Consider the following 12,723-nt stretch of genomic DNA (forward strand, 5'->3'; position numbering starts at 1 on the left):
GGACACTCCATTTCTCAAATAAGGACAAAACAATTAATAAATATAAATAAATAAATATTTCAAACATTAAGATTACAAGATTCACGACACACCCAAACTCAAAATCTAAAATTTTGGGTAGTGTAAGAATGTTAGATTCACTAAGTAAAATGTGTAGTAAACAAATTTATCTTACATAAATATTCTAGATAAATTAATTAAACCACAATGATAAACAAATCCAACCTAGGATAAAGCATTAGGATAGGAACAAAAAACACATAATTGAATTTATGAAATTTAAATAAACCATATGGTAATATAGTTTAAAATTAAATGGAGGAATATATTGCTAACGATGTTAGGAATTAATTTGTTAATATACAGAAAAATAAGGGCTTGTTGGATGAATGCCTTAGAGTCTATAAACTAAATGTGTTTTTATCTAGTTTAGATCTATCCCTATTAAACTAGACTACATGCCTATAAAAGTGAACTTAACATGTGAAAATAACCCTAACTTGCATTATCAAATTGATAAAAACTCGATGCTTGTTTTATATGCACCTTAGTTTACTATTTATGTGTTTGAAGTATGGTGTTTTTGTGAGGCATTGTATGAGAGCTTGCTAAGTAAGGATTTGTTCTCCTTTGGTCAAGCCTCTAGGTAGACTAAATTAATGACAATGAAGTAATATTGAAGAAAACAAACAATCATGCAATATGTCTATGTTGATGATGCAAGCTAACAATACAATTTTGATGCTCCATGATGTTGTGATGACAATCTCGTGTGATTTTATATGGATTAAATCTATTTCTTAATGATTACAAGTGAACAAGGAGTGTCCTTAAATACAACAACATAATAAACACATTTATACAAATGAACACATTTATACAAATGAACACATTTATACAAATGTGTGCTAAGCTAGTTCACATCAACTAATAGGAGAATATTATTAATGTTCAAAAAAGTTTGTGGTTTAGATCTAAGCACATAGAAGTTACCTAAATCAATTCAACACCAACAAATCTAAATAAGAGTGGTAAATAGGAGATCTAGGTATTGAATTCATTTTCTAGAAATAAATAATGATGACAAGCCAATATAAGACTGTAAGCCAAATTTAACACAAAAATATTCTACTTGTAGTTTTTCTTGTTATTGCATAAATGATCAAAACATAAAAAAAATACATTCATAATTTTTTTTTTTAATGCAATCGAGAATAAACATTTGTAAACTTTTTTTTATCTAATCAAGAATAAACACTCCAGATTTTTTTGGCCACTTTATATTGACGACGCATGATCGTCTTAGATGTGAATAGTAGACCTCTTTCAAGCTTCTCTTTCTTTAGAACATGTGATGCATTTACATTTTAGTAAATTTTTTCAAAGATATTTTTAATTGTGAAATTTTCACCATTATAAGCTGAAAATCTTCAGGAAACTTTGCGCTGCAAGCTGAAACCAAAGAAGCCTTGCTGCCTTTTTAACACGCACATGTTGGATATGCTTCTGTTGGAGAGTTGCAGGAGTCTGACAATGAAAGGCGCGGAAGCAGAATCTAGCTGGAAGATCAATTTGAATCGCCAAATAGCTGAGGTTCGTAAACTGAAACAATCTTAATTTTCTCTGGTTGATACATATGGCACGATTTTATGGCAAAAAGCTCTAATTTTGAAACTAAACAGAACATGCATGGATTACAGAATGCAAAGAGAATTTGTACTATCCGAGTTGGTGTCATCAGTTTCTCTTTGGACAAATTGAAACATCAACCAATTTAACAGCGCCCAAAAGTATCAAGTGGTTATATGTTACTGCAGGCTGAATTGCTTTTAATACTCTTGTTTTACATGTGAAAATAAATGAAGTTAGGATTAAAAAAATTAGACTGGATTTGAGTATCATGATCAAACCATAGAGTATCTTGTTCTTTCCTTGACCCATCCACCATGAGCTTGAATGTTGCATTGACATTCAGAACTCTTTTGCTCTAAGGCAAATGCGAGATAAATAATGCCCGTAGTACTAGAATTTAGAAAAAAACTGGATCTTGCTTTTCTCTTAATCTCATTGATCCACATATGTATGCTAATCACTCATAGATCGGTACAAGCTGATCCAATTGGTTAGGGCAATCCTTTTGTCTAGTTGGAAAATGTGAGACTGTTGAGATTTTACCTTTTGTAGGGATAGGGCGGCTTTTCTTGCTTTTAAGGGTAGTCGCCTGGCCTACAGAGGCTGACCTTTATCTTCTGAGTTAGTTCTCTAGAATGGAGCTTTGGACTTGGCATCCTAGTAAATCTGGGTTTAGAGTTAAGCTTTACACCTCGCCAGCTCAAAATTAAATAAACTTGTTATAGCGAACCTACAGGCCAGCGCCTTCTCATAAGATTTGAAGTTTTCAAGAGCACTTCAAGATGAATTACAGTTTTGGGCAACTGCCACAGCATATTGTTGGTTTGATTTTTTGATTGGCATAGAAATGAATATATACATTGTCTTGCAGTGGGATATACCTGAAAATACTAAATGTTTGTGTAAGCTAATAAATATTTTAACCTGGCATTGAACAGCATAAGTGCTTTTGTGGCATACTAAGTCTTATGGTTTCTAAGAATGAAACTAGAACAAACAAGCTGTTTGAAAATTTGAATTTCTACACGACACTTTATACTCAAAAGCCTAAAATAGTAACTTTTTGTTCTAATTCTTTTAAAGAAAGCGCAAGCTTAATATTTTGGTAAATATCTGCCATAGACTTTTGCTAGTCTAAAGCTTAAATATTTTATGCAGAAGTTAGTTTTTCCAACTATTGCAAACTCTAGATGGAAAAGTTGAATGTGCCTTGTCTCAGGGATTTCCCCTTTTCAAAATTTTGTGTAATTCTTCCTTGATTTTGTGTCAACATGAAAATGTGGTGAAATTGCTTTGTTGTCGTTCAAATTGTGCTTTCACAACCCTTTTTTTCTTTTATGGCTCTTTGAGTAAAGCTTCGCCGAAAATATTTGCTGAAATTGCTTTGTTGTGGTTCCATTTTTGCTTTCATGACCCTTTCTTCTTTTACAGCCTTACGAGCAAAACTTCCTTGAAATCACAAATTCGTGACTTATTGTGGAGAATCAGAAAAATCACAACAATGGACCCCTTTTATCTTTTGAACATTTTTTAGCAAATGGATTCATGAAGTTGGAAATTGCTACTTAAACTGGGAGCATCAAAGACCTTGTTTCTTTTTCATTATGAGAGACTTCCATCATGCAACAACACAATACACAGTGGAGAATTGGAAAATAAGAGCAGATACATGACTTAGATTGAAGAAAATTGGAAATGCTCAAAGAAAAACGACACTTTGAATTTTGGGCAAAATTGCAAGGAAAGGCAAGAAAGTGTGACATAAATGGGGAAATTAGAAAGTCATGTAAAACTGGCCTTTTCTCCAAAAAGGATAGAAGGGTCAGTAAGACACAGAACGTGATTGCTCTTAATTTTAAATAAAACTCCATAATTTTTTGTTTCTTTTTGCATTATGATCTGATTTAAATCCAACAATAACTAACCATGGATAAATTTAAAAGGGAATTTTTGCTTTCTAATGTTTGCTTGGTATGATGTTATAACCTAATCTAAACGCACATGAAAACAACCCAGAAATACTATAGCAATAATTTTATTTTTATTTTTTATGTTTCTTCAAAAGAGTACACAAGCAAATTCAGGCTCATCAAACTGATACAACTTACTAAACATGACCACATGCACAACTAGACACTAATGGTATTCTAGATGTCGGTCTAAATTCTGGTATGCTTTAAGGGTTTATGTACTCAAGAACTCTGATCACTGCACTTGAAGGGTTTCGTCTCCAAGCGACAGCTACTAAAACACAATGTTCAGCCCAGGAATAAAATGTTTTTTGTTTTGTCATATTTTAAGTGTCTTTTTCTTTTCCTCCCAGCACTGCCTATATGATCTATGCTTCCTCAATCACAGGCAATCCCGTCCTCAGTTTATGACAGTCTAACAAACAAGTTACTTCCTCAATGGATGTAATTAACTGACAAATCCATCCTTATTTAACTGATGCAAACTGACACATCCATCTTATTTAACTGGAGAAAACTGACGCATCCACCTTATTTCCTATTTAATTGATCCTAACTGACTTATCCACCTTATTTCACAATATAATTGACCCTAACTATTCTTAAAGTGCCAGTTCACTCACATAATGCTGCAAGTTCAAAAACGGGACATTACGAATCCTCCCTTCAAATTGCTTGCCTGCAAGCAATGTTGTGCTGGATGTCTAAGTATCTTTGGTCTTTCCTAAGTACATCCTTTGTAGGTAGATTCCTCCAATAGACTAGGATCCAAACTCATTATACAAGAGCAATATCTTTCGACTTGAGAGAAGGGAGCTCTGTGCCATTTTCCACAAGTTATATCCTTTGCCATACTATTCAAATTTTGCAAGAATGGTCCGATTGCCGCTGACAGTTGAGGCTCAAAAATTTCTGCAGCTCCCTCAACTATGATAAAAGGTGAGGCTAGCATCTTTAAGATATCTTGTTGCATGGCTGCACGCTTGATGCATCAATAGTGGACCCTGAGAAGTCCTCTGCAAACTGCTTAGGCTCATACTCAACAATATACCCATTTGTTGCAAGCTGCTGTTCTGAATCATCAAATTCATACTCAATTCACATTGTAATGGCTCCATCTTTTCAAGCCTTGATATCTTGACAAATGTTTCTTCGACACTACTAGAAACCATTGGAATTCTCTTTTAAATATTGCATCTTTATTCAACACGCAATGCTGATTTTTGATTGTGTAATGTCCCCTTTTGTAAATGCCCTATTTTTTGCCATAAAATCACAATTTCAAGTATAGTAAGAAATGAAATAGAGTTAGAGATATCATTTACCAATTTAAATTGTTGAACAAGAGGGATTCTGGTTGAGGCCCTACGATCATGTTAGATAATGATTGAAGCATAATTCATAAAATAAATCTTCCCTACTAGGGTTGGGAACATTATCTTAATCATATTATATATCTAATTTATTAATGGAGTTCAACCAACAAGAGGTTAGAATAACGAGACATGATAGGGTGCCCAAAGCGATCCTCTACCCTAGGCCCAAGAGCGGATATACCATCCCTCTTGGCCTCATGTCTTCTGCCATCTCATATGAGATGGTGTACCTAGTGAAGTGTCCTACAGCCATTCTCCCTCATCATGCCATCCTTCTTCACCCTCTTATGATTGAGACTCCCTTGAGTTCATCCCAATAATTGATCAGTGTAGAGGTTGAAGGGGAAGCTACGATAGGGTGTGCCCCAAAGTGATCCTCTACCCTAGACCCAAGAGCAGATATCCTATCCCTCTTGGCCTCAGGTGGCCTTTCGCCATCTCATATGAGGTGGTGTGCCTGGTGAGGAGTCTATAGCCGTTCCCTCTCCTTGCATTCCCTTCCTCACCCTGCCATGATTGATTGTTGCAATTTGGAAATCATATTACTACTTATGCCTAATATTCACGGTGTTAATTGCATTAATATATATATATATATATATATATATATAATATTAGTATATAAGGATTCATGCATCTCTTGCTGCATAAAACACACACACACGCACACACACACATATACATATACATATACATATACATATACATATACATATACATATCTAGACATATACATATATCTACACATATGTGTGTGTGTGTGTGTGTTAGACAATTATTTCTGCATACCGCAAAGAATTAGAGCATCGCAGGTTCAGATCTGATCTGATCACTTTAATGAGAACTCCTGATCCGATTCCCTTTCTGCTGTAAATTCTTTATTTTTTGCCCTTCCTAGTTCTGCACTTCTCTGCTTGATCCTTTATTTATTATTTCCCCAAGGGATGCGACTTCATGAATGATACACCCCCTTGCAAGGGGTAGTTATTTTCAATTTATAGGCACCTGTTCATATTCAAAATTGGGCGCTCCATTAGGGAGGTTGGCCCTTATAAAATATTATCTTACCGTTTTTAACACCAACTGGGTGCCAAGATGGGATCAGCTAGAACAGATTTAATTTAATTTTAAACTGGGTCTGCCAGCAACATGAGTCCGCCCTGATAATCAATATAAATTTATTTAATTAAATGCTATTCAAATTCTTATTTGGGTGCCAATATAAAAGGGGGGCAGCCAACAAATTCATTTGTATTAACTTTAGGTGGGGCATGACAGTCCACCCTTCACAAAATTGTGCAATGCCAATTTTATCCAAATCTTTTCAATGTGAGGGTCCCTAAACTAACCCTTGGAGATTTGTCTTTATTTAATTTGGTTGACCTAGTGTTTGCACAATATTGTAGACATCTCTTAATGTTAAGGCTAGAACTTCATATATTAAGAAGAGGATTAGAAGCATGACACAAATTTATGACCTCAAATGCAATAAATTCACATCTTTTTGGTTCACTCTAGTTGTTCTCATATTCTAGATCAACCAAAAATAAGGATCTCATGATAATAGGAATATGTTTATAGTAATCATAGACAGTCATGGTTTAGACATACTGGAAACACATCAGGTATGAACCAAACACGAAGCATACACATAAAAACACGAAGTATACATGCAAATATACATATTGTTAGATCCTTCTTATTGACTAGAATGTATTCATTGATTTATCTTTACCCTGTAGGCTGGCAGAAACCTGGCTCTAATACCAATTTTAATGTTTTCTTTTGTAAATGCTCTAGTTTTTTGATTTTTCCCTAAAATCACAATTCTAAGTAAAGTAAGAAATGAAATAGAGTTAGAGATATCATTTACCAATTTAAATTGTTGAACGAGAGGGATTCTGGTTGAGGTCCTGTGATCATGTTAGATAATCATTGAAGCATAATTCATAAAGTAGATCTTCCCTTCTAGGGTTGGGAACACTATCTTAATCATATTATATATCTAATTTATTAATGGAGTTCAACCAACAAGGGGTTAGGATAAGGAGACATGATAGGGTGCCCAATGTGATCCTCTACCTTAGGCCCAAGAGTGGATATACCATCCCTCTTGGCCTCATGTGGCCTTCCACCATCTCATATGAGGTGGTGTACCTAGTGAGGTTTCCTACAACCGTTCTCCCTCATCATGCCATCCTTCTTCACCCTCTTATGATTGAGACTCCCTTGAGTTAATCCCAATAATAAATCAGTGTAGAGGTTGAAGGGGAAGTTGCAATATGGTGCCCCAAAGTGATCCTCTACCCTAGGGCCAAGAGTGGATATCCTATCCCTCTTGGCCTCATTTGGCCTTTCACCATCGCATATGAGGTGGTGTGCCTAGCGAGGAGTCTATAACCATTCCCCCTCCTTGAATTACCTTCCTTACCCTGCCATGATTGATTGTTGCAATTTGGAAATCATATCACTACTTAAGCCTAATATTAATGGTGTTAAGTGCATATAAGAACACACATACATGCACACGCACATGCCCACCCGCACCCGCGCCCACCCCCACGCTCCCGCGCGCGTGCGCACACACGCACACAATGTTCGACAATTATTGCTGCGTACCACAAAGAATTAGAGTATCACGGGTTCAGATCTGATCTGATCACTTTAATGAGAACTCCTGATCCGATTCCCTTTCTGCTGTAAATTATTTATTTTCTGCCCTTCCCAGTTCTGCACTTCTTTGCTTGATCCTTTATTTATTATTTCCCAAGGGAGGCAAATTCATGAATGGATATACCCCTTGCAAAGGGTAGTAACTTTCAATTTATAGGCACCTTTTCATATTCAAAATTGGGTGCTCCATTAGGGAGGTTGGCCCTTGCAAAACATAATCTTATTTAATTTTAAAACCATTTTTAACACCAACTAGGTGCCAAGATGGGCTCAGCTAGAACAGATTTAATTTAATTTTAAATTGCGTTGGCCAGCATGTTGATGTAATAGCGTCGGTTGTATCCTTTCATGGCCAACATAGACAACTAAATTGTCTAAGAGGCCTATCGGCCTTAGACAATTTAGTTAAATCAATTTGCTAATATTTATTAATGTGCGATTTGTGTATAACACATAACTCCCGCCACCCTTGTATAAATTGTGTTTGTTATGATGTAACAAATCTCTAACAAAAGGACGTGATGGTTAAATAAGAAGCCGACTTGTAGAAGAGGCGTGTTGATTGGAGACATCCATGCATAGGTATAAAGATGAGTCTCATCTCCTCTCATAAGCTTCGAATCAATACAACCATTACCTTCAGCAGTTCCTATCATCTACAGCAAGCAGATTCGCACTTCTCTATCAGCGATTCATATTGTGTGTATCTCCATCAAGGCTATCTACAGCAGTTTGAGGATCTTCAAGGCAGATCGTAGAATATAGAAGGTGGATTTATCAGCATAGACTGATATACAGTAGTGCAGATTCCTTACTGTTGTCTAGGGTGATCTTGTATCATCACTTAGCTTCAAAGAGTGATGCAACTTCTTGTAAAGACTCTTGTCTTATTGAAGGAATAAATATCTACTTTGTTGCTGGGTTTTTTTGCCTTCAAGAGGAAGGTTTTCCCAGGGTAATCTCTATGCAAGTGTGTAAATTTTGTTTATTTAATGTGATCCAAATTTAACATGGTATCAGAGCAGGCTTAAGAAAAGATCAGATCAGATTCATAGAATCAGGGTTATCCTCCATTATTGCCTTCGAGTTTGATTACATCTATCAATGTCAAGATGGTGAACGAACTTAAAGTTGAAGACAGACTTGAGGGTGCATCAATCTTCGTCTCTTGGAAGTTTAGAGTTATGCTTGCCTTGGAGGAAAACGAATTAGACAAATTTGTGGAGAAAGTGGTACCGGAACCAACCGAAGAGGATGAGAAGCTTCAATGGAAGAGAAAGAACACCAAAGCAAAGAAAATGTTGGTTGACTCTGTGAAAGATCACATTGTGCCAATTATCTCCAAGTTGACGACAACTTATGACATGTTCAAGACATTAGAGGAGATGTATGAGATCAACAACACGAGTCGAGCTCTTGCATTGAAGCAACAACTTCACCATATCAAGATGACGAAAGGAGAATCCATCATCTCATACTTCATGAGGATTACCGAATTGAGAGATCAACTTTCTACCATTGGACGCACTATAGATAACAAAGAATTAACCATGTTGGCACTTAATGGTCTTCCTTCATCATGGGAGTCATTTATACAAGGGATAAGTGCAAGATCAAATTTCCCTAAGTTTGATCAATTGAAGACAGACTGCATTCAAGAAGAGTCAAGATTGGCTACGCGAGGCATCGGCCAAAGCTCTACAAATGAAGATATTCATGTTCTTACCTCTCACTCCTCAAAGAAGAAGGGTAAGAAAGGACCTTTCAAAAGGAAGAAAGATAAGGAATCCAATGGTGCTCCTACATTCAAAAGAAGGAAGAATCTTTCAAAAGTCCAATGCTTTAGATGTGACAAATATGGTCACTACGCAAAGGAATGTCCAACTAGGCCTATGCCTCAAGCTTCCATTGCAAATGTTGGTGAGACTCTTCCACAAAAGGATTCAGATGGATTCATATTCTATTCAGCCCTTTCAAGTTATGTGCCTACCGATCACAATACTTGGTTAATTGACAGTGGTGCATCTCGCCACTTTACTGGATTTAGAGGACATCTAAATGATTTGGTGGAGAGAAATTCAAATGATCAAGTGATCATTGGAGATGATACTAGTTATTCCATGAAAGGAGTTGGGACCTCCTCTCTTCACTTAAGTTTAGGCATTTCCTTGCAATTGAATGATGTACAATTTGTTCTGAGAATTAAGCGAAATCTTGTCTCCATATCAGCCTTGGAAGACAAAGGATATTGAATTGCATTCGTAGATGGCAAAGTCCTTGCATGGCCGAAGAAATCAAACATCAAGACGGGTCAAGTCATTGGAGTTCGTCATGGATGTCTTTACAGACTTTGCACTCATCCTCCTCAAGCCTTACTTCATGACTCATCAAGTACTTGTGAGATTTGGCATAGAAGATTGGGTCACCTTCACTTTCGTGCACTACCTACAATGGAGAAGATGGTTACAGGCCTTCCAAAACTCAACCAGGAGCATGAAGGAACTTGCAAAGGTTGTGCATTGGGTAAGAATACAAAAGGTACATTTCATAGTAGTGAAAGTAGATCCAAATGAATTTTAGAGCTCATTCATTCAGAGATTTATGTGGTCCTATGTCTATTGCGTCCTTGAGTGGTTTCTTGTATTATGTTATTTTTATTGATGACTACTCGAGAAAGACTTGGATCTATTTCTTGAAGAGTAAAGAATCTGAAGAGGTACTTATGAGATTTAAGGAATTCAAAGCTCAAGTAGAGAACATATCCGGGAAGAGGATCAAAGTCTTGAGATTCGATAATGGAGGAGAGTACACCTCCGGTAACTTCCGTAATTTTGCATTGAAGCTGGGATTAAGAGGTAGTTTTGTGCTCCCTATAATCCTCAACATAATGGTGTAGCGGAAAGGAAAAATAGAACTATTGTGGAAGCAGCCAAAGCCATGATCCATGATCAAAATCTTCAAACTTCCTTTTGGGCCGAGGCCTCTAGAATTGCTCTCTATGTTCAAAATAGATGCCCTCGCCGTATTTTGGAGAATAAGACACCTGAAGAAGCATTCATAGGGGTGAAGCTGGATGTAAGTCATTTGAGGATCTTTGGTTGTCCAATGTATATACATATACCCAAAGATAAAAGGACAAAGTTGGAACCTTCTGGAAAGAAGAGAATATTTGTAGGCTATAGTGAAACATCAAAAGCCTACATGATCTATATTCCAGGGCAGAAATTGATTGAGTTAAGTAGGGATGTGATATTTGAAGAGGATGTTGCATTCAGAAAATCCAAGGGCATCCATGAGATGGATAGTGAAGATCAAGAGCCTCCTCAAAATATGGAAGATGACCATACCCCTGAGGTTCAAAGGGAAACTCATGAACATGAAGAAGATGATGATCCAAATGAGCCCTTGAAACCTACTGATGGGCCTACTGACATTGTGATTGGTAAGAAAAGACCTCTTTGGGCGAGGAAAATGATGCAAGAGGCTGAAAGTTTTTCAGCCCCAAGAGGAACATTTAGAGAAAGTAAGGGACCTCATAAGTTCTCTAGCTATGTTGCATTGATGAGTCAAATCATTGAATTAGAACCTACTAGTGTTGAGGAAGCTACTAGACAATAGGTTTGGAAAGATGCCATGGCAGAAGAGTATCAATAAATTATAAAGAATGATGTTTGGGACATTGTACCTAGACTGGAAGGTAAATCTGTTGTTTCTTCTAAATGGCTCTTTAAGATCAAACATGTTGCTGATGGTAGTATTGAGAAATACAGGGCTAGGTTTGTGGCTAGAGGATTCTCTCAGAAGGAGGGAATTGACTATGAGGAAACCTTTGCTCTAGTTGCCCGATATACTTCAGTCAGGACCGTCATTGCTATTGCAGCATCTAAAGGATGGAAGATTCACCAAGTGGATGTAAAGATGACTTTTCTAAATGGTGTAATCGAGGAAGAAGTATATATTGAGCAACCTGAAGGATTTGTGGTACATGGGAAGGAGTCTCATGTTTGCAAGCTGAAGAAGGTATTGTATGGCCTTAAACAGGCTCCACGTGCTTGGTACGAAAGGATTGATTGTTACTTGATGGGCTTGGGCTTCTCCAAGAATGATACAGATTCAAACTTGTACTTCAAGGTAATTAATGGGGAAGCATTAATCCTAATTCTTTATGTTGATGACTTACTTATCACTGGAGAAGATCATCTTATTATCAAATGCAAGGAGTTAGCTTCTGAATTTGAGATGAAGGATCTTGGTTTATTGCACTACTTCCTTGGGTTAGAAGTTTGGCAGAAATCTGATGGGATCATTTTGAGTCAGGGGAAGTACACCATTGACATTCTAAAGAGATTTGGTATGATGGATTGTAAGTCTATGTCCACTCCTATGGAGACCAACTTGCATAAGTTAAGAGAGGCTGCAACTATTTCGGATTTGGTGGATTCTACACTATACAGGCAGATGATTGGATCCTTGATGTACCTAGTCAATACTAGACCAGATATTTGCTATGAAGTGAGTGCACTTAGCCAGTTCATGTGTGAACTAAAGCAAATGCATCTAGTTGCAGAAAAACATATTCTGAGATACTTGCGTGACACAGTTGGATATGGCCTAAGATATTCTTCTGATGTGGACTTGAAGCTACATGGATACACTGATTCTGATTGGGCAAGGTGTGTCATTGATCGGAAGAGCACCTCTGGTTGTTGTTTTAGTTTTGGTTTTGCCATGATTTCTTGGTGCAACAGGAAATAGTCTTCAGTGGCACTAAGCTCTACAGAGGCGGAGTATATCACAACGTGTGTGGGAGCACGAGAAGGAATGTGGCTTCAGAAGCTTCTTGCAGGATTGTTTGGGCAATCCTTAGAGCCTACAATTATCCATTGTGATAATCAAAGTTAACAATACATAAACAAGTTTGTACCATAGAATGCTTCAGTAGAGTCCAATGGATCAAAGGAAAGCTCAAACGCACGAAAATCCATCCTTCAAAAGGTTTTTGATGATTGGGTTATTTACTTTCCATTTGGTGAGTTTGTGTATGAATATATCCCTTGGGGTGGTTTAAATCC

At 36.9% G+C, this 12,723-nt stretch overlaps 1 protein-coding gene across 2 annotated transcripts in view; it reads left to right on the forward strand.

Annotated features, from left to right (window-relative positions):
* The first annotated feature begins 1,321 nt into the window (after positions 1-1,321).
* The window catches only part of LOC131033001 (uncharacterized), a 73,451-nt gene continuing 62,049 nt past the window's right edge, over positions 1,322-12,723 (forward strand). Inside the window, exon 1 of one of the 2 annotated variants that reach the window (XM_057964106.2) lies at positions 1,322-1,593. In XM_057964106.2, coding sequence (XP_057820089.2) covers positions 1,492-1,593 — 102 coding nt within the window. In that variant the 5' untranslated portion in view covers positions 1,322-1,491. The remainder of the gene's footprint in view (positions 1,594-12,723) is intronic. The other variant, XM_057964105.2, reaches the window with a different exon arrangement.

This window comes from Cryptomeria japonica, chromosome 9 (assembly GCF_030272615.1).
Source record: "Cryptomeria japonica chromosome 9, Sugi_1.0, whole genome shotgun sequence".
NCBI classification, from domain to species: Eukaryota; Viridiplantae; Streptophyta; class Pinopsida; order Cupressales; family Cupressaceae; genus Cryptomeria; species Cryptomeria japonica.